This window comes from Hipposideros armiger, unplaced genomic scaffold (genome assembly GCF_001890085.2).
Source record: "Hipposideros armiger isolate ML-2016 unplaced genomic scaffold, ASM189008v1 scaffold_286, whole genome shotgun sequence".
NCBI classification, from domain to species: Eukaryota; Metazoa; Chordata; class Mammalia; order Chiroptera; family Hipposideridae; genus Hipposideros; species Hipposideros armiger.
Window position 1 is genome coordinate 369,048 of NW_017731636.1, and position 25,150 is coordinate 394,197.

General features: G+C 56.7%; 1 protein-coding gene across 1 annotated transcript in view; it reads left to right on the plus strand.

Moving 5' to 3' along the window:
* Positions 1–21,641, plus strand: part of PLXNA1 (plexin A1) — a 51,117-nt gene extending 29,476 nt beyond the window's left edge. Inside the window, exons 14-32 of the mRNA XM_019658664.1 lie at positions 1–121; positions 461–597; positions 1,857–2,024; positions 2,587–2,680; positions 2,893–3,132; positions 3,225–3,368; positions 3,699–3,933; positions 6,551–6,693; positions 8,042–8,298; positions 8,652–8,718; positions 14,891–15,037; positions 15,134–15,293; positions 16,024–16,127; positions 16,449–16,545; positions 16,909–17,099; positions 17,219–17,388; positions 18,678–18,890; positions 18,972–19,122; positions 20,931–21,641. Of these exons, the coding sequence (XP_019514209.1) occupies positions 1–121; positions 461–597; positions 1,857–2,024; positions 2,587–2,680; positions 2,893–3,132; positions 3,225–3,368; positions 3,699–3,933; positions 6,551–6,693; positions 8,042–8,298; positions 8,652–8,718; positions 14,891–15,037; positions 15,134–15,293; positions 16,024–16,127; positions 16,449–16,545; positions 16,909–17,099; positions 17,219–17,388; positions 18,678–18,890; positions 18,972–19,122; positions 20,931–21,026 (2,935 nt within the window). The 3' untranslated portion in view covers positions 21,027–21,641. The remainder of the gene's footprint in view (positions 122–460; positions 598–1,856; positions 2,025–2,586; positions 2,681–2,892; positions 3,133–3,224; positions 3,369–3,698; positions 3,934–6,550; positions 6,694–8,041; positions 8,299–8,651; positions 8,719–14,890; positions 15,038–15,133; positions 15,294–16,023; positions 16,128–16,448; positions 16,546–16,908; positions 17,100–17,218; positions 17,389–18,677; positions 18,891–18,971; positions 19,123–20,930) is intronic.
* Positions 21,642–25,150: the final 3,509 nt, after the last annotated feature.

Below are 25,150 nucleotides of genomic sequence, written 5' to 3' on the forward strand. Positions count from 1 at the left end.
GATCGTGTGCGAGATTGGTGATGCCAGCACTGTGCGGGCCCACGATGCCCTGGTGGAGGTGTGCGTGCGGGACTGCTCCCCCCAGTTCCGGGCCCTGTCGCCCAAGCGCTTCACCTTTGTGGTAAGCCCCACCCCTCTCAGCCCAGGACTCTCTCCTCCTGAGTGGCCTGGGGAGCTGCGAGGCCTTTGTCTGCAGGGGCTGGCCTGGCCCAAAGGCCACCTCAGGTGAGGGGCCCCTTGTTTTCCCGTGCACCTCTTTGTTTAGCAACACCTCTGCTCCTGGTCTCCCTCCCCTCCTCGTCTCTGGGGCTTCATGCCAGGTTCCCCTGTGCACCCTGCCTGTGGGCTGTGTCTGAGAGCCAATGAGCACAGGGCCTGGGCATGGCTGGAGATGCACACAGGCCTCTGGCCCAAGGGGTGGGGCTTTCCTGGGACTCCAGCAAGTTCCTTCTTCCCATAGACTCCAACCTTTTACCGCGTGAGCCCTGCCCGGGGGCCTCTTTCAGGGGGCACCTGGATTGGCATCGAGGGCAGCCACCTGAATGCAGGCAGTGACGTGGCTGTGTCTATCGGTGGCCGGCCTTGCTCCTTCTCCTGGTAAGGGGTGTGGACGGGGAGTGGGGGGCCAGGGAAGCCCGCCTTTCCCTGGTGGTGGTTGGTTCAGATAGCTGCATGTCCCTTCCTGTTGCCTGGGAAACAAGGGGAGTGTGGAGAACCTGGCCAGGGTGATCACTATGGAAACCAGAGGCTGAGAAGGTTACCATTGAGACAGGAGTGGGAAAGGCAGGCGGGCAGAGCTGGCAGGTGGGCAGGGCCTGGGCCCAAGGATCAGGCACAACTTCCCTGTCCTGGGGTGGGGGGATTCCTTGGGAACATAATAAGTGTTTAAAAAAAATTTTTTTTAAGAGCGAAAAAAGAAATCTTAAAAGCCCCAAGGCTTGAAGTGGATAATTCTAGATTAGGGATGATAATGGAGCAGCCCTTTAAATATTTTCCTGCAGTAATTACCCGTTATCAGACAAATTATTGGTGTTTGCAGCCTTGCTGTGCTCGCTGGCCTGGTGGCTGCGGGACCTCCCAGCTGTGCTGAAGGAGCTAGGGGATAGGAACCCAGGTGTAGGCAGTGACTGGCTGGCTGCCCAATGGGGGTCACCCAGTCCCTCCACCCTGCTGGCTCATTTTGCTTACAGCCCAGATTTGGACTTAGCCTGAGTTTCACATCAGGGGACAGTATAGAGGGAAGGTGTGTGCGTTCCTAAGTACAGCCAGAGTTGGCACTGATCGTGGCGCACCTCCCCTCCTGGCACCAGAAGCACAGGCTGTGTGGAGGCAGCACTGCAGCAGGTGGGAAGGTCAGAGTCCCGCATGCTCTGTCCTGCCGGCCATCCCTGGGCAACTGACCGGGCTGCTGCAAGGCTGTGCTGAGACCCCTGTAAGCCCCCTTACCACCCAACAGAACTCATGATGCCTGCCCGGGCCAGGCTCGAGCAAGCCTGGGCATGGGTAGGCTTGCTGACTGGGTACCTGGAGAGTGAGTGGGGCAGGCAGCATCCACCCCGCAACTGGTGGGTCAGTCAGATAAGCCCCCGAATACCAAGCAGGACAGTGTGAAGGAGAGGGTCAGGCTGGGGCCCAAGGTGGGCAGACACGCGCCTGGCCCCTCAGAGGAGCTGATGGGAGAGTGGTCATAGCCTTCATTGGTCACCTGGAGACAGGTTTTGGTTTATAGATGGGCTGGTGAGGTCTGGGGAGTAACTTGCCCACACACGCCGGTCTGTGATGGAGCCTGGACACTTAGCCCACCTGGGAGGTGAGCTTCCTCACCTGTTCCTGACTGTCACACTGGGCCCCTCCAGGCGGAATTCCAGGGAGATCCGATGTCTGACACCCCCCGGGCAGAGCCCTGGCAGTGCCCCCATTATCATCAACATCAACCGTGCCCAGCTCACCAACCCTGAGGTGAAGTACAACTACACCGAGGACCCCACCATCCTGAAGATCGATCCTGAGTGGAGCATCAACAGGTGGGGCTGCCCCGATGTGCCCTGAGCCCTGGTGCTCCCCTGTCCCATGCGAGGCCCCCCCAAGATAGAGCTTACGCACTGGGCTCTCCTCTCCTTCCTTGTGCAGTCCCACCACCAGATTTTTTGTTTGTTTGTTTGGAGGAACTAGTGGAATTTCTGATGGAGTTTCCTTACAGTGGTGGTGCCTGGCTTAGGGCTGGGCAGGATGTGGCCGTACTCTCCCTATGCTGCCCTGGTCTGTTTCTAGGGGTGGGAATAGAAACAGCAAAGTTTAAGACTGTGGTCACTGCTGTGCTGTGGATGCAGCAACAAAAATCCCTCTAAACTCTGTGGTGCTACACTCTTTTAAAAAATGAACAAAGATAAGACGTCCAAGCTGCAGCTCTCAGGATGATGGACCACTGTCTGCTTCGAGATGTGGTTGCTGCAATCGGAGTTCCAGTGCTGAGAGATTGCAACCTGCCTACATCTTCCGGGAATCCAGGTGGCATTTCTGGCCCCACCTGTTCGTGCTGGGCCAGGGCAGAGCTTCACCCCATGACCCACACCCTCTCCCTTCTAGTGGAGGGACCCTTCTAACAGTCACGGGCACCAATCTGGGCACCGTCCGAGAACCCCGCATCCGGGCCAAGTATGGAGGTGTCGAGAGGGAGAACGTGAGTCCTCGCTTGCCCGCGCCATCCCCCGTAGCCCCCCACCCCCACCCCCCAATGCAGCTTGAGCTCCCATGGCCGCGGCTGTGGTTGGGGGCCCCAGGGAAGGAACCCGGCGCTGGCTGCCCTGCATGCATGCATGGCTGTAGCCCCTCAGGGGGCCTGGCTCCATGCAAGGAACAGCCAACCCAGTGTCCCCGTACCTGTGTTCCCAGAGCTGCCTGGTGTACAATGACACCACCATGGTGTGCCGGGCCCCTTCGGTGGACAACCCCACCCGCACCCCACCGGAGCTGGGGGAGCGGCCCGACGAGCTGGGCTTTGTCATGGATGATGTGCGCGCCCTGCTAGTGCTCAATGCCTCCTCCTTCCTCTACTTCCCCGACCCCGTGCTGGAGCCGCTCAGCCCCACTGGCCTCCTGGAGCTGAAGCCTAGCTCCCCACTCATCCTCAAGGTGGGCCTTAGTCAGCGGGTGGGGTTAGGGGTATGGGGCGGCGGTGCAAGCAGGGGCCAGTGGGGCGCTCTGGTTCACCCCCACCCCCACAGGGCCGGAACCTCCTGCCACCAGCACCCGGCAACTCGAGGCTTAACTACACAGTGCTCATCGGCTCCACGCCCTGCGCCCTTACTGTGTCAGAGACACAGCTACTCTGCGAGTCACCCAACCTTACAGGACAGCACAAGGTCACGGTGCGTCCATGGCCAGGCAATCCATGCTCTGGCCTACTGGGTCCCTCCTGCCTTTGACCTACTAACCCGGCCCCACCCAGGGCATCCAGACTGGCCTCTGGTCCAGAGGGAGCACAGCCCCAGTGCAAGCCCCAACTCGGCCCTCACCAAGCCCTTGTGCCCCCTGGTGGGACTGGTACCTACCCTGGGTCCCCAGCATTCCCATCCCCCACTGAACACTCTGGGACAGGGCCAGGTCCTGGGGGGAATCTCAAGGGCTGTGGGACCAAGGAGCTCCGAGTGGGCATGGTGCCACCTGAGCAGTCTGCACCTCCTCCACCCCCACCCCAGGTTCGAGCCGGTGGCTTCGAGTTCTCGCCAGGCATGCTGCAGGTATACTCAGACAGCCTGCTGACCCTGCCTGCCATTGTGGGCATTGGCGGGGGCGGGGGCCTCCTGCTGCTGGTCATTGTGGCCGTGCTCATTGCCTACAAGCGCAAGTCACGTGATGCCGACCGCACCCTTAAGCGGCTGCAGCTCCAGATGGACAACCTGGAGTCCCGAGTGGCCCTCGAGTGCAAGGAAGGTCTGTCGGGACTGTGGGCATGGGGGATGTGGGGAGTCCCAAGGGTGCAGAGCTCGGCTCGCTGGGGTTGCTGCTACCTCTGAGTCAGACCCTGTCCCGCCTGCCAACTCCACTCAGTTTACAATATTCCCGATGGCCTTGTTGTACTGGGCTTGGTCCCAGGGAGGTAGGCAGGGGCCTGACTGGGGCCTGGGGCCAGGATAGCTTCTGTGGGGTGTTGCTTATGACACAGACGCTTTAGCCACAGAGCCTGCATCTGTGCCCCAGCTTGGCTGTGTATCCTTAGACAGACATGTAACCATTATGTGCCTGAATTCCTCGTCTGTAGGATGGGCACAGTGCTGGTGCCCACTTCACTGGTATCCGGACAGCCTGTGCGGAGCCCACTGGGTAATGCAGTGTGTACACACGTGCTAGTGTGGTGGCGGCTCCATGTGTGCAGCCGGGCATCGTGCTGAGGAGTGGGGCCTTTTCTTTCTCCCTCAGCACATGCGTACCCTGGGCTTGGCTAGTCTTTGTCCTCAAGGAGCTCTGTCTAAAGGAGTCGGGTTGCAGCTCATCTTCCTAAGAAGGGGCATGTGTCTGTCATGATCCTGGGGTGTGAGTGGCAGAAATCAGCTCAGACTGGCTTCCGTAAGGAAAGTGCCAGGTGCACTGGCTTCCAGCATGGAAGCTCTGTGAGCTCCATCTTCAGGAATCCCTTCATCTTGGGGCTCCTCTCTCCCTGGGGTGACAAGATGGCTATAGTGGTGACAGGATGGCAAGCTCAGCTTCCCCACTGTGCCCAACTCTGGCCAATCCCTGATGTCACACCTGGTCACGTGCCCCCCCCAAACCTGTGCCCCTGAAACCCCTGACGAAGAGTGGGTGGACCCCAAAGTCAGGTGGTGGGGGCTCCAGAGAGTGGGGTGGGTTCTGGCAGGCAGGAGCCATAGACACCAGAAATGGGTGAGCAGTGGGCTAGGGTGTCGGGCCCCCAGCTGGAACAGAGGGTGACCTCGGGTTGCCCATCTCTGCCTGGTGTCACGGGGAGGCCAGAGTGATTGAGGCCCTGGCTTGTCCCTGGCAGAGCTGAGGGCACCGCTGTTGGCTGGGCGTGTGGGTCAGAGTGCTGGTAGCAGGGAGGTGGCCACCAGGGCTGCAGCTATGGACTGTGGACTGCTTAGGGGCTACTTACATTGTTTCAGCTCCCATGCATGTTCCTGTGGCCTCTAGGCAGCTGACAACAGCCTTGGCCCACAATGGCCTGCTTCCCTGGCTGAGGACGAGATGGCTGGCTCCTCAGGGCTAGGTCCCCAGTGTCGAGCCAGCCTGGGGTAGCTCCACCCACTGATGGTCCTCGGTTCTCTGTGTATCTCTTGGAGTCTCATCTGAGGAGTCTGGGGCTTTGCAAGGAGTAAATGAAGCAGCACTAATGATAATTGACAGTTATGGGGTGTTTGTGAGGTGCCAGGTGCAACCTCGATCATTTTGTAGATACTGACTAGTGAAAGCTTAGAGCTCTAGAAGGCAGGCACCAGCAGTATTTTTGTTTTTGAATGAGAAAAATGGAGCTAAGTGGCAGAGTGGGATTTGAACCACTGCATGACAGCCTCCTGCCTGTAACAGGCCTGACTTCAGGTTGTTAACTTCACTGGCACAAGGGTATCCATTTGTCCAGTACTCTGCCTGACCCGGGAGCCCCCCTCAGTCCCAGACAAACCCGCCTGCCCACTGGGCAGTCCTGATGGGATGCAGGCAGGTGTGCGGGGGCCAGGAGGGGAGTTCTGCAAGTTGGGGCCTCCATCAGGGTGAAGACAACTGTCCACCGAGGTGGGTGTGCACAAAGCTTTGATCTGCCTGCACGTGTGCGGGTGCAGCAGCTGGCAGGCACTCCAGGGCAGCCAGGTGGAGATAACCAGACTCCCAGCAGTTACGCCCAAGAGACGAAGGCCCGGCTCTCAATTAAACCTGCCAGCCATCTCCCTGAGCCCGCCAAGCGCTCCTCTGGCTCCTGATCAGATTGTGCATCCCTTGGGCTGCTGCACAGTTGATATCTCATAGTTCTGGAATGTTCCATCAGGGCCTGCCCCTGCCTGCCTTTGTTTCTGAAAGCAGCAGAGTTGCCTGGGATAGTGGGCAGTGTAGAGCTAGCCTGAGCTGTGTGTGTGTGTGTAGTCAGTGTCGAGGGCTTGGGCTCTATCCAAGTCCCCTAGCCCCTGGATCCCTGGACCTCTGCCTGCCAGGGCCTCCCACACCTAGCCATGCCCCTTCTATTCCCAGGTTGCTGAGTCTAAGGGAGCCAGGGCTGACAGCAGGCGCCCCCAGGTGGCAGAAGAGCTGGCACCCATAGTTACTCTACTTCCAAATGCCAGTGTGAGGTACAGGGGCCCTTTTCAGCCTGGACCCGGTCCCTGCACCTCCTCTGCTCTTGTCTCGACTAATCCTGTGACAACCCAGAGAAACAGAGGGATTTTCCCCTGTGTTGGGACTAGGGAAACGGTGGCACAAGTAGGTACAGTCGTTTCCTTAAAGGCACCCAACCAATGAACAGCAGAGCCAGGGTTTGAGCCTGGCCCTGAGTTGGGGCGTCTGGGGGCCAGTGTGGCACCTGCCTTGATACCTCGTCTGGCCACAGCCTTTGCAGAACTGCAGACTGACATTCATGAGTTGACCAACGACTTGGATGGTGCTGGCATCCCCTTCCTCGACTACAGGACGTACGCCATGAGGGTGCTCTTCCCTGGGATTGAGGACCACCCTGTGCTCAAGGAGATGGAGGTGGGCTGCTGGCCTGGGTTCACCCCACATCTGTCCTCAGGGCTCCTTCTCGTCGCTTATGTTTTGTGGGGCTCTTTAGTCCGCCTTGTATCCCCGGCAGCTCCCCTGGCCTGTCTCCTGGGTAGTTCTCAGTGCTGAGCTTTATGAGCAGGGGCCCAGGCCATGCATGCTGGGAGGTGCGGGTGCCCAGCTGGGGTTTTTGTGGCTGTGCGGGGCGGGAACACATGGCTGACACCGCATGGAAGCCCTCAGATTGCTGGCTTTTCTCTGCCGACATTGGCAGTGCCTAGGCTTATTACCACAAACCAGCCAGAGGGAAGCGGGCTGGCTCCCGTGTCCTCTGGGGGTCCCCCATGGCAATCCAAGAGCCGAGGTTCCAGCTAGGAATAGCCAGGCATTCTGTAAATTGGCTCTGTCATGCTCTCTGGCCAAGGGTGTCCCATGTCTGCACACCTCGCTTGTTGGGGGGCCTGCTTCCCCATGTGGTCCCATTGGTGGGATGTTCCCTCTTGAGCTGAACCTTGAAAGGGCTTTCCTGTCACTCTGGTTTTGGCCCAGGGCATTCCCTGGGATTGTTGCCATGTTGGGGGCTCCACGTCCTCCTGTCAGGTCTCTCTCCTGATGTTGCCATCTGCTGTGTTGGTCTAGCTGCTCTCTTAGCTGACTCTGTTCTGCCTGGGATCTGTCACCTGTCTGTCTGGGCTAAGAGCCAGGTGTCACTTATGGCCTCTGGCATGGCCTTGTAGGGAACCTCCTGCCCTGACAGGCCTCGGTATAGATAAGAAAGAGAGCAGGGACCCTGGAGTCAGCCATGCCTGCATTCTACCTCATTTTCCCACCTCCATGCCATGTAGCCCTAAGCAAGCCTCTTCCCCTGCTGGACTTCCAGCATCCTCCTCTGTGAAACGGGAAAGGTGGTTTTTGTGTTGGTGTTTGTGGTAAGAACAAAGTGAAGCCATGAATGTGCACTCCTGGTGCCCAGCAGATGGGGTATTGAGCTGCTAGAGCCAGGCTGCAGGAGGTGCCAGTCCCAAGGCCGGCCACAGAGAGGGTGGCAGGAGCAGGCCCTTAATTCTGTACCCCTCACTGAAGCTGGTACCTCTGGGTCTCTGCCTGCAGTGGGCTTCTTGGGCAGTTGCCAGGCTATATCCCTTCTGCTGAGGACAGTTGAGGCCCAGACACCTGTCAGGGTGATGTGTCACCCATCTTCAAAGCCTGTTCTCTGGCCCTGCCCTGCCCATGTACACCTGGTCTGGACAACCTCTCAGCCAGAAGAGCTCTGCCCCCACCTCTCATAACTATGCTGGGTGCCCTGATGTGGGTCTGAGCAGGCTCCTGTCCTCCCCAGGTGCAGGCCAACGTGGAGAAGTCGCTGACGCTGTTCGGGCAGCTGCTGACCAAGAAGCACTTCCTTCTAACCTTCATCCGCACACTGGAGGCCCAGCGCAGCTTCTCCATGCGTGACCGTGGGAATGTAGCCTCGCTCATCATGACAGCCCTGCAGGGCGAGATGGAATATGCCACGGGCGTGCTCAAGCAGCTGCTGTCTGACCTCATCGAAAAGAACCTGGAGAGCAAGAACCACCCCAAGCTGCTGCTGCGGCGGTGAGCCCACATCTACCTGCAGATGCCAGAGGCCCCACTGGGTTTCCGCTCCAGAGGTGCTGCTGTTTTGGTTCTGGAGGAAGACTCAGCTTCCTCTGGTCAGAGATTGATGGTGGTGACTAGGTGTGCTGGGCAGGGAGCTCACTCTGGGCCATGCCTCATCTAGGGCCATCAGTGCTGGGCCTACATCATGCTCAGAGACCACAGCAATCCCCTAGCCGCTCAGCACCCATGGTACCTTTTAAGGCCTGACCTTTAGTGCTTGCTGCAAGAAGGGGGAGGTAGTGGGAGTGGTCATGGTAGGTGGGGCTGGCAGTGGCAGTTATGTCACCCCTGCCCATGTCTATCTCCAGGACCGAGTCGGTGGCAGAGAAGATGCTGACCAACTGGTTCACTTTCCTTTTGTACAAATTCCTCAAGGTAGGTAGGCTTGAGAGGAGAGAACATCCCGGAGGGTGTTGGGGCAGAAGGATGGGTACAAGAAAAACGAAACCAGGAATGGATGGGCACGTGCGGTTTCAGCCCTTAGTGGCTCAGGTGACTGGGGCCTCAGCATGGACTCCCCCATGACATGCACCGATTGGCCCCTTTCCTGACTCTGCATGAGGCTGTCCAGGCCTCAGAGCAGGAGTGGACGCCACAGTTCTGAAGTGAGCTATCTCAGGCCCCATGGCCAGTGTTCAGCTGAACTAGAGTTTGGATACAGGTCCAGGTCTCTGTACTGTGCCCATGGCCTGGAGCTAAGGATGGATGGGGACACCCTGACGGAGGCCTCAGTCTGTCCAGCACCCAGCCTGGGGAGGCATCTTGGGGCTCCTGTTGGCCGTTGTTGTGGGGAAGGGTTGCCCTTATAATTCCCTGCTCAGACTAGGGAAAGCCCCTCATTCCCAGAAGATGGGCCCTGGAGACCTGTGGCTGTCCTCAAAATGAGGTAGAGGTCCAGAGGGCGCAAACTGCAACCCCAGGCTAGACATGGGTCCAAATGGATCCTGTTTGGGCCATATGTAATAGTTGAACTGGTCACCTACACTTAGAAAGTGGGAGATCATTCAGACCCAGATATGTGCTTTCCCTTGAAATCTGAAGGCTTGGCAGATGTTCTCTCTAGGTGGGGGTGGTGGGGCTCCCAGACCTCTGACTTCTATAGATGTTCTGTGGATAAGGGTGATGGACAGTGGAGCCTAGTGGCCAAGGGTGGGTCTGAATCTCCCCGTGGTTGCTTCTTAGCTATGGACCTCTGCTCCCCGTGTCCTTACTAAATCAGGGACACCAACAGGGTCTCCAGCCTTTCACTTAGAGTGCTGTAGGGCCCAGGCTGCCATGGCTCAGAGATGCCCAGAGCGGAGTCCTGCTTGGCTGGGAAGAGGGGTAGATGGGAATCAGGACATGTGAGAAAAGGGCAAATGTTGAAGGGGTGGGTGAGGTTTGAACAATGGAGTGAAAGAAGGGCATGAGTTAAGCCAGCCCTGAGATGGGCATGAGGTCCAGCGTGGGACAGGGGAGGTGGGCTGGGGTGGGGCTCAGCTGAGGGAGCCGCCACAGGAAGTGGTTCGGCAGTCCCAGAATGCAGGCCTGTGGAGCGTGTCTAGTAACACTGGAGTTCTCGTTACGCAGAACTGGGAGCCAGTAACACAAAGTTAGGCATTTCCTGTCAACTCCTGTGAGACTGCGTGATGTAGTACATGTTCATTAAATTGTGCTCTGGAAGCCAGGAGAAGCACGGTTTAGAGACATGAACCACTGGGTCCAAGGTGTCTTAGCTGCATCAATCCCTGTCTGTTCCCGAGTCTCCACAGGCAGAGAAAGGGGACTCAGCTTGACAAACCCAGTCTGAGAAGCGGGGGTGGGCGTGTATTCTGTGTAATGACGGGTGGTGGGCAGGCTGCAGGAAGCGGGACAAGCAGGGCCCATTCCGGACATCGCAGACAGAGCGGCTGAGTGGGAGCTGTCATCCCGGAGCTGTGCTTGGGCTCTTCGGCAGGGGCTGCTTCGTTGAGGGACAGGTGGGGTAGAGGACAGTGGAAGAGAGAGGGAAGCCAGGCCTGACCGAGGGAGCCGGAAGGAGGGGAATGGGGAGGAGAAGGCAGAGTGTTGGGAGCCCTGGGCGGAGCTGACCGCTGGCCCACCGTCATCCCAGTTGGGGTCCCATCGATGGAGCTGAGCGGGACCAAGGTGTGCTTTGATTTGCCCAGAACACTCCCCTACTCCCAAGTCTTGTTTGCCCTGAGCTCACCGTACAGATGAGGAAATGTGCTGGGTAGGAGGAGTTTGCCCAGGGCCGGGCACTGGAGGCGGCTGTGCTGGCACTGCCCGCCCACACCCACTGCATGAGGGAGGGGTGCTGACACTAGCCTGGGCTGCTCCCAGCCACATCTGGCCAGTGACTTCTTTGTGCCACAGACTGCTTTGTTTTTCTTTCATGTATACAGTTGGTCCTCTGTATCTGTGGGCTCCACATCCGTGGATTCAACCAACCGCGGGTCAAAAATATTCAGAAAAAAAAGTTTTCCCTTGTTACTGACAAGTACAATACTATGTAGTTAGGCCTATGATGGTTGTGTCTGTACTGAACAGGTACAGACTTCAATATAATTATATTGTATTAGGTATTATAAGTAACCTAGAGATGATTTAAAATAAATGGGAGGGTGTGTGTAGGTTATTATATGCAAATACTATACCATTTTATATAATGGATTTGAGCATGCTGTGGGGGTTGCTGAAACCAATCCCCATAGATATCGAGGGACGACTGCACTGTATTATATTTTTTTCCAGTTTTGTTAAGAAATAATTGACATATATCACTGTATAAGTTTAAGGTATACAGGATGATGGTTTGATTTACATATGTTATGAAATGATTACCACAAAAGGTTTAGTTAACATGCATCATCTCATATAGATACCAAAAAAAGAAAAGAAGAATTTCTCTTTGCAATAACACGACGTTTTATTCGTTGGTTGGTCCATGTTTTGGCTAGATCGACTTTGTTTTCTAGCGTGGTTGTAGGCTCACAGCCAAATCAAGCAGAAGGTACAGAGATTCCCATGTAGCTCATGCTCTTACAGCCTTCCCGTTATTGGATCCCTCACCAAAGTGGTGCATTGGTTACCGTCGGTCAACCTACGTTGACATCACTTTATCCCCCAAGGTCCATAGTTTACATGAGGTTCATTCTTGGTGTTGTACATTCATTCTGTGGGTTTGGACAAATGTATCATGACATGGTCCCACCATTATAGTGTCATAGAATAGTTTCACTGCCCTAAAAATTCCTTGTGCTCCACCTAATCATCCCTTCTTCCGCTGAACCCCTGGCAATCACTATGATATTTTACTGTTTCCACAGTTCTGCCTTTTCCAGAAGGTCCTGTAGTTGGAATCATACAGTATGTAGCCTTTTCAGATTGACTTCTTTCACTTAGGAGCATTTCAAGTTCCTCCACGTCTTTTCATGGTTTGGTAGCTCATTTCTTTTTAGAGTGCCACAAACTGTTTTTAAACAACCCAAATCCCTTTAATCGCTTGCTGTCTTTAGAAACAAACAAACAAACAAATGTAACTAGAAGTGCTCATTTTAGCACACCTAAACAACACAGAAGTGAGCATAAAGGACTGAGGCAACGACCATCTGTATTTTGATGTATGCCCTCCCAGGCTGGTTTCTGAACTGAAGCAAATACCTATAAATAGAGATGCTTTGGATATTAAGAAGAAATCCTAGTATTGTACCTTTTCTTCATTATAGGGTTTTTTCCTTTTTAGTACCATACATTTTGCACTGCACTGTGTTTCCTCCGCCTCGGGCAAAAGTGTTGTGACCATCTTTGCAGGTCAGGACATAGGCAGTTGTGTCATTCTTGTTAACAGCTGATAATGTTCCCTAGTGTGGTTGTTGCACATTTGATTAACTATTGCACTGCTGATGGATGTTATGAGAGCTTGAATGTTTTCCCTCCACGACTGGCACTGCAACCAGCATGCAGATCCAGTGAATTTTGCTTGCCATGTTAAATTTAAGTAGATTTCCAGAAGAGTGACTGTAGATGATCAGACATGTGCATTCTTTATTGGAATATATGCTGTCAAGTTCTCCTGAAAAAAAAAGTTTCACCAAGTCAGTGTTTGAGAGCCTTACTTACCCAGACCTTGGCTAACACCTGCTTTATCAGCCTTTTTAATCTTTGCCACCTTGATAATTTGCCAGTGAATTGACAGCTTATTGCTTTAGTTGCCATTTCTTTAACAAGTTGGGCATCTTTTCATTTGTTTGATTGGCCACTTTTATTTTTTTCTTTGAATGTCTTTTTTTATCCTTTGCCTGCATTTTAAAAGGGTTATTTCTTTTAGCAGATTATAGAGTTGTTGTTTTTTAATACAAACTTTTCCTCTTTTATAGCTCCTGTGTTGTGCTAAGAAATGATTTTTGTGTACCGTATGAGATTGTGCAGACACTGCCAATGAATTTTCAAGTAAAAAAATAATACAAGTCATTCTATACATGATGTTAGGACAAGTGCTTCTCCACTTCGGGGAGCAAAAAATCAAGTGAGATCCCTTTCAGAGCTGTGGCTGGGAGACATTTGAGGGCATCCTTTTCCCCCCTCACTGAGCAGGAAACTGAGGCCCAGGGAGGGCAGGACTAGCTGAGGTCATTGGGTTCTGGGCCCTCCCATCTCCTGGCCTCTTAGCTCTTTCATTCCTGCTTTGCCCCATCTGGGCAGGCTTTGCAAGAGTGGTTGGAGCCAGCACTGAGGGACCTTGCCAGCTGGGCCAAAAGTAGACATCCCACTCAGCCTGTGCCTTCTCTGAGGACACTTGGCATTTAAGGGCTGGGTGCTTTAGAGGTAGATGGATCTGGGTTAGAATCCTGGCTTCTGCTTATTCACTGTGTAACCCTGGGCCAGTAATCTCTCCTCTGACTTTCAGAGATGCTCCTTTTTCCTCTGCAAGGTGCAAGCAGGTATTTGGTCTTGTCCTCCACTGCTTTCTTTAGATGGAGTTTGTAGGAAGAAAGGCAGCTATTAATTGCCCTGTACCTCAGTCCTCACCCTGTTCTTGCTTCCTTTCCAGCTGATTTAATGAAGCCAAGTTTGCAAATGAAACATAATTTCAGAGACAGGCATGTTGTTGGAGAGTCTTAGGCTGTCTTTTTAATTATCGCAGATGGTGACAAATTGCTTGGAGCATCTGGTTATGGGGTAGAGCTACTATTTGTGTGCCTGGTTGGGGTCGGGGCAGGGAGAGGCCAGCATGCCGCCTGCTTGGAGCACACTTACTCTTGAACTCCCATCAGGCGGCCAAGGCGGCAAAGGACCCTGTGCCCATGCTCAGGTAGGGCCTCGCCTCTGCAGGGAACACAGCAAGCCTTGAGGCTTGGCATTTGCAGTTGGGGGCAGCCCTGGGGCAGACAGGACCAGCGAGTTCTGGCGTCAGTTTTTTTCACTTTGCTGTAAGGACATAAGCCTCTTCGACCACGCTTTTCACTCATGACATTTATTGTCCAGCAGTGTCTGGAGCCCCGCGTGTGCACAGGCTCTGTGCTGGGCATTGGGATGTAATGTGGGTGTGCCAGCCATGTCCCGGCCCTCAGGCAGCTTCCACTCCAGTGGGGATACAGCAGCAAAGAGAGTGACAGGAGCCAGGGATTGCAGCAGGGCCCTGGTGGCAATGAGTGCTAGCAGCTTTGGCCTGGTGGTCAGGGAGAGCCTTTCTGAGAAGGGACAGTAGGTGGAATCCGCAAGGGCCGGTGACCTAAGGGAGAGATTTCCGGCTGTGGGGACAGCAGGTGCCAAGGCCCTGAGGTGGGACACTAGGTGGCTGGAGCAGCAGGAGGCTGTTTTTGTGGCTGCAGTGTGGGGTGATTGAGGGCAGGGGCAAAGCATATCTTCATGGAGTGCCCAGGAACTGCCCTATGGGGCCCTGGCTCTGGACTGCTGTGCACCTTGGTGCAGCTGAGCTGCCCTGGATTGATGCATCTGCACCTCTCAAGTAACAGGGAGGGCAGCCCTCTGCCTGCAGGGGCTGGGGTCCCAGGTGGGTGGGCCCCTGATAATAGATCAAGGTCATGCCTAGTGTTCTGTGGCATAGGGTCCTCCCGTGCCCCAGTCTGTGGGGGGGTGGGACAGGAGCCTGGGCCTCATCCAGAGTGCAGTGCTGGCACCTGTCTTGCTCCGGTGAGTGGGGTGCTGGGGCATCCATCAGCTGGGGACTGGGGCAGTGGACCTGCTGAGGCCTGAGCTGGGGAGACTTCAGGGTTTTGGTCTTCCTTGGTATAAACCCCACTTGGCCACATCATGTTCTTCTCCAACATGCTCCCAGCCCTCTTTGCTAAGGTCGCATTGGGATTTTCACATCAATATTCATAGGGGCAGCAGATCTGTTGTTTAACGTATTCTCTTGCACAGTCTTTGTGAGCTCTGGAACCAGGGTTCTACTTGCCTCCTTAAAAGAATTTGGAAGTGGTGCTCATTTCTCCTTGTGGGAATGGTGCAGAGGCACTGAAAGGGCGGAGGCAGATGGGCAGGGGTGGAAGCCCCTGGGGGTCCTGGCTGTAGCCTAACGCCTGTCCACCTGCCACCACCGCAGGAGTGCGCGGGGGAGCCGCTGTTCATGCTGTACTGTGCCATCAAGCAACAGATGGAGAAGGGCCCCATTGATGCCATCACTGGCGAGGCACGCTACTCCCTGAGTGAGGACAAGCTTATCCGGCAGCAGATCGACTACAAGACATTGGTGAGCGCGGGCCCAGCGTCCTGCCCTGCCCCATACACTCTCCCGTGTGCCTGCCCCGAGAGGTGGGGGCTGATACTGCTCCCCTCCCATCCCCAGACCCTGAACTGTGTGAACCCTGAGAATGAGAATGCCCCTGAGGTGCCGGTGAAAGGACTGAACTGCGACACAGTGACCCAGGTCAAGGAGAAGCTACTGGATGCTGTGTACAAGGGTGTGCCCTACTCCCAGCGGCCCAAGGCTGGGGACATGGACCTGGGTGAGTGCTCGCCGGCAGCGTGGCTGTGCTGGGGTTCGGTTCTGGGCAGTGGGCCTGCCGAGGTGGGCAGCCTGAGGAGAGGGACAGGGCCAGGGGGCGTGTCTGGGGAGCTACAGGTAACAGGCTTAGCTGGAGAAGTCCGAGCAGGCCCTCCTGAGGATGCTAGAGGCCATGGGGTGGGGGACTATTGAGGAGAGCTTGAGGGAAGAGATGTGATCCTGGCTGGGCTCTGGATGTGGGCGGGCCAGGGTGGAGGCAGGTGGGGTGGAGGACGGCATCAGGGAGTCTACTTAGAGTGCTGCCTTGTCCAAGGGAGAGGCAGGGATTGGGGTTCCCACTTACTCTAGGGGGAGGGGGAGCCATTGGAGCTGGGAGGCGGTACTGTGGCTCGTGAGCCAGGCAGGTGGAAGTACCTACAGAGCTATGGAAGGCCAGAAGAGACAGGGTATCTGTGGGGGTCGGACTGCCCAGCGTGGGGCAGCTGCAACAGCAGGGCACAGAGCTTAACTGCAGCGGCTTGTGCTTCCTGCTGTGAGCCAGGATGGGAGCTGCTTAGAGGGAGGGAGGGGCCTTGTCCCTTGGTTATTCTGCTGTTCAAGGCCCTGCACCAAGTGCCCCTAGGATGCCCGTGCTCCTTGGAGGCAAGAGGCGAAACCAGTGAAGGAGGGGGCAGCAGAGGCACCTGCCTTCTGCCTATGACTCCACCCCTCAGTGCTCCCCTCCCCCTCAGAGTGGCGCCAGGGCCGCATGGCACGCATCATCCTACAGGACGAGGACGTCACCACCAAGATTGACAATGACTGGAAGAGGCTCAACACACTGGCTCACTATCAGGTGACCCCAGACCCCCCACTCTCTGACCACAGCTCAGCCTCGTTCCTTAGGGCTCCAGGGCAGTGCAGAAGCTGATGTCCAGGTCCCTGGCTTTGGGCAGTGGAAAATGTTGGGGAGAAAAGGGCACGGGTCACATCTGTGACCTTCCCGGGCCCCACACTGTGCCCATCTGGTTGTCCCAGTAGCCCTGGAGGTTCACTAGCAGGGAAACAGGCTCAGAGTGGTGAGGTCCCTGGCCCTCAGGCACCGCACCAGGAAGGGCTGGGGGTGTCACCGGGGCTCCTGATGGTGAGTCATGTGTCTCTTACCCTCTGCCCATAGGTGACAGACGGATCCTCAGTGGCGCTGGTGCCCAAGCAGACCTCCGCCTACAATATCTCCAACTCGTCTACCTTCACCAAGTCCCTTAGCAGATACGGTGAGGGGCCAGTGGGGGCTGCAGGCAGGGTGCACCGGCTTCAACAGGATGCCTCCCCTGGGCCCCTCTGCAGCAGGGCTTTGCAGAGGCTGGGAATGGCCACATCAAGGACCATCACTTGGACACTTGGCCTTTCCCTCAATGTGGGAACTGTACCTTTTCCCCTACAGTGCATACCCGCACATAGCATGCAACCTTCTGTCCCCTACAACCCAGGGAGGTGGGGTTGAGGACCCCAGTTTTCAGATGTGGAAACTGAGACTCAGGCAGGGGAGCTGCTGGCCCAGGCCGCCCAGCCAGGGCCAGGGTGGGATGGGGTGCTGGATGCAGTGGGCCTTCCAGCTGATGGCACGGTGCCCACAGAGAGCATGCTGCGCACAGCCAGTAGCCCTGACAGCCTGCGCTCGCGCACGCCCATGATCACACCTGACCTGGAGAGCGGCACCAAGCTGTGGCACCTGGTGAAGAACCACGACCACCTAGACCAGCGCGAGGGGGACCGTGGCAGCAAGATGGTCTCGGAGATCTACCTGACGCGGCTGCTGGCCACCAAGGTAGGCATGGGTGGCGGGTGGCAGGAGCAGGGAGGCGGCACAGCCAGCTGCCCAGGTCACCTAGCAGGGGAAGGCCTGCCAGTGGCGCCCTGGAGCTCTGTGCCCTCTCCTGCCTACAGGGCACACTGCAGAAGTTTGTGGACGACCTGTTTGAGACCATATTCAGCACGGCGCACCGGGGCTCGGCTCTGCCACTGGCTATCAAGTACATGTTTGACTTCCTGGATGAACAGGCCGACCAGCACCAGATACATGACTCAGATGTGCGCCACACCTGGAAGAGCAACTGGTACCTGCAGGGTGGGATGCTGCAGTGGGGCCGGGGGGGGGGGGGGGGCGCTAGGGCACAGTCAGGCAAGGTGGCGGCTGAGCTACTGCAGGAGGCCTGTCCTCCGGAGTTTCTGTTCTGACAGGTAAGGGGAAAGGCCGGCCTGGGTTAGCTGTCTCCCTGCTGTGGTCAGCCCCTCTACATGTGGGTCTTCTCCACTCACCCATCTGGGGGGCATCCGCCGCCTGTGCTCCAGGTCTGGGTATGGCCTCTGTTCCAACTGGGAGGACCCCTTTTGGTGTGGCAGCTGGGTATATGCACAGCTGCATGCACAGTGTCCCTGAGTGTGCACAGCTGTGTACAGGTGTGAGTGTGGTCTCTGTGTGAGAAACAGCCTTTGTGGGCCAGGCCTGTGCCAGCCATTGGCCTTGATGAGGATGACAGTGGTAGTGACAGCAAACACTTCGGGACTCTCACCCCCGCAAGGTGGCCAGCACCCCACCTCCCAGCAGCCACTGCCCAGCCAGGCTTTTGTCTCCTTGAGCCTCACCATGTGCCCCGGCAGCATTTGGCCCTTCCTCAGAGCAACTCCTGGGCCTCTGGCCTCTTCCTTCCTGGTCCTCTGGCAGTTTCACCCCTCCCAGCATGCTGGCCTCTAAATGCTGCCCCTTCCCAAACCTGGATGAACCTCTGCGCCTCTGGCTCTCCCTGGGCTGCTCATGGGCCTTGAGGGGGCTCCATAGGGCACCATGGGAGGCAGCATCGTCTTAGGTCAGCACCATGCAGGAGAATTATGTGCATTGACAGAATGTTCTAGATGTGTGCTGTCTAGAGCGGTGGCTACTGGAGAGCATTTAACACATGACTACTTCAACTGAGAATCTGAATTTTTAACTTCACTTACTTTCATTTTAAACAGCTACATGTGGCTCATGACGGTTGGATAGCCCAGTTGACGGCTGTCTTAGAGGTGGCATTTTGGGCAGAGAGGTCAACTGTCAGTGGGGATGTGTCCCCGAGAGCCCTTCCTGGGCAGAGGCAGGGGTGTGAACGTGTGTGAGTGTGCATCTAAACGTGTGACTGTGTGGAGGGACTGCCCTCCAGGAGCGTGTGTGGCAGGACGCAGCCCTGACTTCCTGAGAGTCCCCACCCCTCTCTGGGCCTCAGTTCCCCCATATCCGTGGAAATCCATGGCCACTGTGAAGGCCAGAGGCAGGCAGGCTGCGAGGCGGCCGGCTGGCCCCTTCCCCGTGCTGTAGGAAGGGGCGCCGAGGCCCTCTCTGACTGTGCTCCTGGCCTGCCCGCCATAGCCTGCCCTTGCGCTTCTGGGTGAACGTGATCAAGAACCCACAGTTCGTGTTTGACATCCACAAGAGCAGCATCACGGACGCCTGCCTGTCGGTGGTGGCCCAGACCTTCATGGACTCCTGCTCCACGTCTGAGCACAAGCTGGGCAAGGACTCGCCCTCTAACAAGCTGCTCTATGCCAAGGATATCCCCAACTACAAGAGCTGGGTGGAGAGGTGAGGCGAGCATACAGGGGCGGGCAGTAGGCCAAGAGCCAGAACCCAGCTCATATGCCTGGCCTGCTTGTCTGCCTGCAGGTACTATGCCGACATAGCCAAGATGCCCGCCATCAGCGACCAGGACATGAGTGCATACCTGGCTGAGCAGTCACGGCTGCACCTGAGCCAGTTCAACAGCATGAGCGCCTTGCATGAGATCTACTCCTACATCACCAAGTACAAGGACGAGGTGAGCATGCATAGCTGCCCCGCTCGAAGCCTCCTGTTCCGTACTGCCCTGCTCAGCCCTGTGCCAGGCCTTGCCAAGCAGGGCTTCCTCCCAGGGGTCCTTCTACCTACTCCTCCCCAGGCCTCTGGGCTGGCCAGGCGCCTGCCCTCTCCACTCTGCATTCCAACTGGCCACATTGCTTACTGGATCGGGGATACAGTGCTATGTGACTGCCCGCCAGGCCTAGCAGGGTCAGGCTGGGCTGCAGCAGGTCAGGGGACATGCTTCCATTTAGTGTGTGTGGGGGTGGGGGGGGCGGTGGTGTGAGGGAGCATATGGTAGTGGCTTTCCAGGGTGGAGAGTGTGGGTTGCTGAGCGACTGTTCCCTAAGGGACCGTTATGTGATTGATGCTCCTGGGAGGACATCTCCGGGTGGGGACCAGACCCTTCCTCCTTCAGTATCTTTTCTGCTGACCTGGAGTGATACCTCAGGAGGCCTCCTTGCCATCTGCTTGCACAGAGCTGGAGCTCCTTTAGATGTGTGAGGAAGGACTGACTAGGGGCTGAAGTGGACAGGGCACGCAGGGCCGGAGAGGCAGTGTGGGCATGGGCACAGCAGTTTCCAAGGCCCTGAGCCCAGAGTGGGCCCAGCTGCAGGACCGTGGAGGCCATGAGGCTAACTCAGCCGCGCCAGGTGGAGTAAGGCAAGGCTGAGGCAAGGGGCCTGCCACTGGGTGTTTAGGCCTCGGGGAACTTGGGCTTTCCACCAAGTGAGACAGGCCATCCAGGTTTAGAGACGGAGCAGTGATCTGACTGCTGGGTGCCCAGGGCGAGGGGGAGGCAGGGATCACCGAGGGGCTGTGACCGTGGTGATGGGCCATGGGTGGGAGGGGCCAGGACTTGGTGTCCAACCAGCTATGGGGTGTGACTCCAGACTTGAGGCCAAGTGAGTGGCAGGTGGTGGGGAAGTCTGAGAAATCCACCTTGGACTTTTATTTAATTATAAGGGGAGTGGAGCCAGAACTCAGTAGAGATGGGCTCCAGTGTCAGGGTGTGGGGGTCAGCAGTGAGCAGAAGGACCTTCAGCTGAGACTGGAGGAGATGGCCCTGAAGGTGAGTACAGAGCAGGACGGGGACGGGCCGAGCCCCGGGACCGAGAGGCAGGTGTAGCAGGGACTGGGTGTCGGGAGGCAAGGCTGGGCACATGTCCCTTGGCTGAGGACAAGCAGCTGGTCTTGGGTAACCCAGTGATACTGCTTGGAGGCCGGGGAGCAAAGCCTGCTAGAGGTTCTCTGAGGGGCTCCACTGTAAGGGGCACAGAGGAGCCAGGGCAGTGGGGTGGAAGGAGATGGCAGCATGGTCATGTGCCAGGGAGGTGATTCGCCAGCAGGAGCCAGTACTAGCTCTGCATGCTCCCGCTTCCTGGGGGGCTGGAAACAGCAGGCTGAGTTACAGTGCAGAAGGGGCTTCCAGGGGGTGGCAGCACGTCCTGGCCAGGCTCTGCTCGCACTGACAGTTGGGGAACTGCACCAAGGAGACACAAAGGGCTGGCTATGACAAGAGCCCTGTTTGGGGCTGGTATTTTGGGGGTTGAGTTTGGGAATAGCGACCAGGGAAACTCATGCTTCACACCGGGGTCCTGGCGGTCCAGGCTGAAAACCCAGGTCCCTCAGCTGAGAAGGGAAGGAATGGAATTGGGCATCTGCTTCAGAGTCCTTGCCAACCGCATTGTATGCCCACTGTGTATGACCCTCCAAGCTTCCAAGTACTGGTCTCACATGAGCGGCAGCCCTGGCCAGGCCCACTAATGCCCGTCCCCGCCCCCACAGATCCTGATGGCCCTGGAGAAGGACGAGCAGGCTCGGCGACAGCGGCTCCGGAGCAAGCTGGAGCAGGTGGTGGACACGATGGCCCTGAGCAGCTGAGCCACACGGTCACCACTGCCCAGCAGGAGACGAGTGAGACGGCCTGCAAGGGAGGCCTCCGATCAGCAGCCAAAGCTAGGAGGTCCTGGGAGGCAGCCTCACCCCATCTGTGCAGACTGCCTGTGTGCTCGGGCAGTGCAGGCCAGCGTCCTCCCAGCCCTCCCCACCCCCTTCCGCCTGGCAGGGGGTCCTGGTTCTAACTGGTGTGGATGAGACAGTGCCTGCAGCACCCTCTGTGCCCAGAGCTGCTGGCTCCAGGGCTAGCGGAGCCCAGGTGCAGCTGAGGCCTTCTCGAGGGACTTGGGTGACTGCTAAAGAAAACCTGAGGTGGTAAGGCCAAGCTCTCCAGGATGGGGGAGCCAGTCTGGTGGTCTCCTCACGGCCAAAAGGGCCAGGACAAGGGTCTGGGAGGGGTGAGCCTTCCCGGCTTCCCAGGCAGAGACCCAGGGCCGGGGCCTGGCTGGCAGCCCAGGGAAGGCTGAATGCTAGGTCCGGCCAAGTTGAGCCCAAGTCAGTATGGGCTGTCGCCTGCCTGCCTGCCATGTCTGGCACCCTTACGCTCCTTGCTGCACCGCCACCACCATCCTCCGATTCACCGCGTGCTCTCTGCGGCGGAGGCAGGAGTGCCACATTCACCTTGCCCAGAGAGAGGCCCCCAGCTCCCTCCTATGGAAGGGCTGCAGGAAGGCAGTGCTCACAGCTCCCAAGTGACTTCCAGAAGGACTCAGCAACTCCCTTTGTGTCCTCAGGGTTGTGCCTCTGGGAGCCACTGGGGCCTGGGGCTCCGGTCCTGAGCGCACATCCCCGTTATTTATTCCTCCCCTGCGTCCGCTCGGGGCAAGCTCTCCAGCGTGAAGCTCGTGGGAGCAGCCCTGAAGATCCTCTCCCTCCCTCCCTCTCTCGGCTTTCCTCTGCTCTCTACATCTGCCTTCCAGCAGCTTCCAGTCTGGCATCTCAGCAGCGTACTGGCTCTTCAAGCGCAGTCGGCCATCAGGGGACCGTTTCTTGTTTTTGTTTGTGTTTTGGTTTTTTGCGGGGGGAGGGTTAGGGGGAAAAAAGAAACCCTGCTGTATTCGCTTGGGCAGCCAGTACCGTGGCAGGGCCCCTTGGGCCATACTCGCTGGCCTGGCTGGGCAGGACACAGTGACCAGAGGGCCTGGTGGTTGGCTCTGTCCACCCTGCCCTCAGTGAGCAAAGAAAACAAATTTTTAATTAAAACCTGTACCATATATATATATATATATATATATATATATATATATATACACACACACATATATATATACACATACATATATATATGCACATATGTGTGTGTCTGTGCGTGTGCGCACACAGATATATATATATATATGTATATGTTATGTATATGTGTATATATATATATATATATGTGGCTCTAGCCTCAGTCTCCAGCCCCAGTGGGGTCCTGTATAGTTGACTGGAGGAGGAGAAATTTTACAAACAATTTAAAAGAAGAAAATTAGGGCAGTGGGAAAGCAATACCAAATGGTCATGAAGCAAGTGGCCAGTTTCCCCTACCAGAGCACCCCAGGCCTCCGCCCCTCATCCTGCAGTTTGTCCTGTTTCTGTTTTGATGTAAAAAGGAGAGAACTTAGGCACCTCCCCCCCCAGAGCTTCCGGGGCAAGAGGCTGTGGATTCCTGCATGACTGTGCTAGCTTTTAGTCTGACTTGATCTTTTTAAAACTGCAAGTGTTGGATACTAGAGGTTGTTAGACCCTTTTTTATGTTTTTTAATCAGTCACTTGTGAAAGCAGACAAGTGGACCCTCTCTTCAAGTTCATGTTTTTGACGGTACTAAAGATTCCCATGGACTTTAAGGGACAGCTAACTGTGGCCAGCCCTGCGCCCACGGGCTGCCTATCTTGGGGTCCCCCTCCTAAGCAGTGTGAGCCAGACTGCACACCTTGGAGATCAGGTTAAGGTCTGATCCCTTGCCTTGGGGAGCGGCATGAAATCCGAGAACTTTTGACTCAGGAAGCTCCTGGAACTGAGCAGGACTTGGGCCTCCCGCTGCTGTGGATGACCAGCTGGAGCTCGGGCAACCCCCTGACCCCAGCACAGCTGCATGGGTTCATCCCTGGGCCGATGTGGGGGGCCAGAGCTGAGGCTGGTCATTCTAGAGAGCAGGTCAGATCATAGTTTTGGTTGCCGCTGCTTTGGCCTGGATTCTCATTTGCGGGTGCACCCCTGCCTCCTCTGATGCCTCCTGGCCACGCGTGTGTGCAGACCTCAGTTTCCCCTAAAGTCTTCCATGGATGTTGGCTTCTAATTGAAGCCCTGTTCTTCCAGTTCCACACTGGTCAGTGTGGGGCTCCTCTGCTCCTACACTGCCCTCTTTCAGAATCCAGTTCCAACCCCCATTCCTAACGCCTCTCATCCCACAGAGAGCCGGCCCCTGTGCTCACCTCGAGAGGCTGAATGTGGTGAGGGAGGAGGAGGGATGCTGCCGGCCCTGCAGGGTGTGTGACCCACCCCACAGCGCACGCCTGTCAGGCGCAAGCACTTTAGCAATATCTGTTTACATGTGAGCTGACTGAGCTGAGTCTAAGCCTGCCGTCTCCCATTGCAGCAGGTCCCGCACCTTCCTTCCTGCCAGGCTGTGCAGTTGGGCTCCAAGTTTTTCTTGTCACTAGTTCCCACAGCCCTCCCACCTCTGTGGCTCCCCAGGCACTGGGCCCACGCACCCCACTGTCACCCCCAGGCATCATCCTGCCAGGAGCTCTGACCTCAAATTCCGGCACTGGCCTAGGGTTGCGGGGGCCTGGCTGGAGCCCGGGGCTGGAGCCCTGCTCTGTGCAATGAAGGTGGGTAGAACTGTCCCAAAGGCCCCTCTGCAGTCCCAGGCCTGGGGAGTCTGGGCCACGGCACTGGTTGCTGTGCAGGGACACCCATCCTGCCCCGGACACTGCTGCTATGGCCTGCCCTGCCTTGGGCCGCCCCTGCCACCCTTTCCCCCTTGCGTCTCAGGAGTGCCCAGGTGGCTCATGCCTTGGTCTGGGAGCCGGGCCTCTTGATATACCTCGAGCTTGCCCTGCATTCCCGGAACCAAGGCAGAGGGGCTGGGAGCACCTTGATACCAAGGGTCCCAAACATCTTTCCCGCCCTTCCTGGTCTGACCTTGCTGAGAGCCTCTGCCCTGGTTTTTCTCCCAGTTCTGGATGTGATGGCTCATGTCGTTGGTGCTACACAAGCTAGAATAGATATATTTAGAGAGATATTTTTAAGATGAAGCCCACAATTAGCTGTCCTTTAATGCCGCAGAGCCCCCACCCAAAAGAAGAGCAATCGCTCGGCCGGCCTGAGCCACCCTTCACCATTGCCTCTCACAGGAGCGGTGTGGCTGATGGGGCGTTCAGCCAGCAGATTGTGTAAATACACGGCTATTTCCTATTTTACTGTTCTTCAGATTTAGTACTTGTAAATACACACACACATTAAGGAGAGATTAAACATTTTTGCTAAAGCTCACGGCTCTGGGCTTGCTTTGCTGGGGTGTGGTCTAAGGTGGGAGGAAGGGCCGCGTGGCCAGCAGACTGCAAGCCCGCGCCAAGCTCAGAGCAGCATCTCCTGGGCCATGCTGGGACCCCTGCCCACGGCATGCGGTTAGGCCTTGGGTGCTGATATCGCTCAGCAGAAGCAGCCCAGACTGACCGCAGGTGCCAGTTCTTGGCCTCCAGTTTTAGCAGCCCCAGTGGTGTGATGTCTGGGCCAGGATCATACTGCTCCTGTGTGCTGGGAACCTGCAGGTGTCCTGAACCCTCAGCCTTGCAACCATCTGCTGAGGTTGAAAACACCAGGACCTGAGCCCCTCGGGGTCCAGTTATCCCTGGGGTGGCCTGGTACCTATAGTCAGTAAGCTCCAGGGACCGTGGCCACAATCCAAGCACCCCGCCTTGAACAGCAAGGACCTGGCGTTGCACACCCAGTCTGTCTTGGCCAGGAGCACTTTATGTTGGGGGCCTTGTAGCAGAAGAACCCAATTTAGGAAACATTGGCCTTTTTGGCACAGACTGCTGTTCCAGCCCATGAAAATTCTAACGTTTTTCTGACGGAGAAGGTGTTGGTGCAGCCTTTGCTGGCTCTGGGCCAGTGTCCTCCT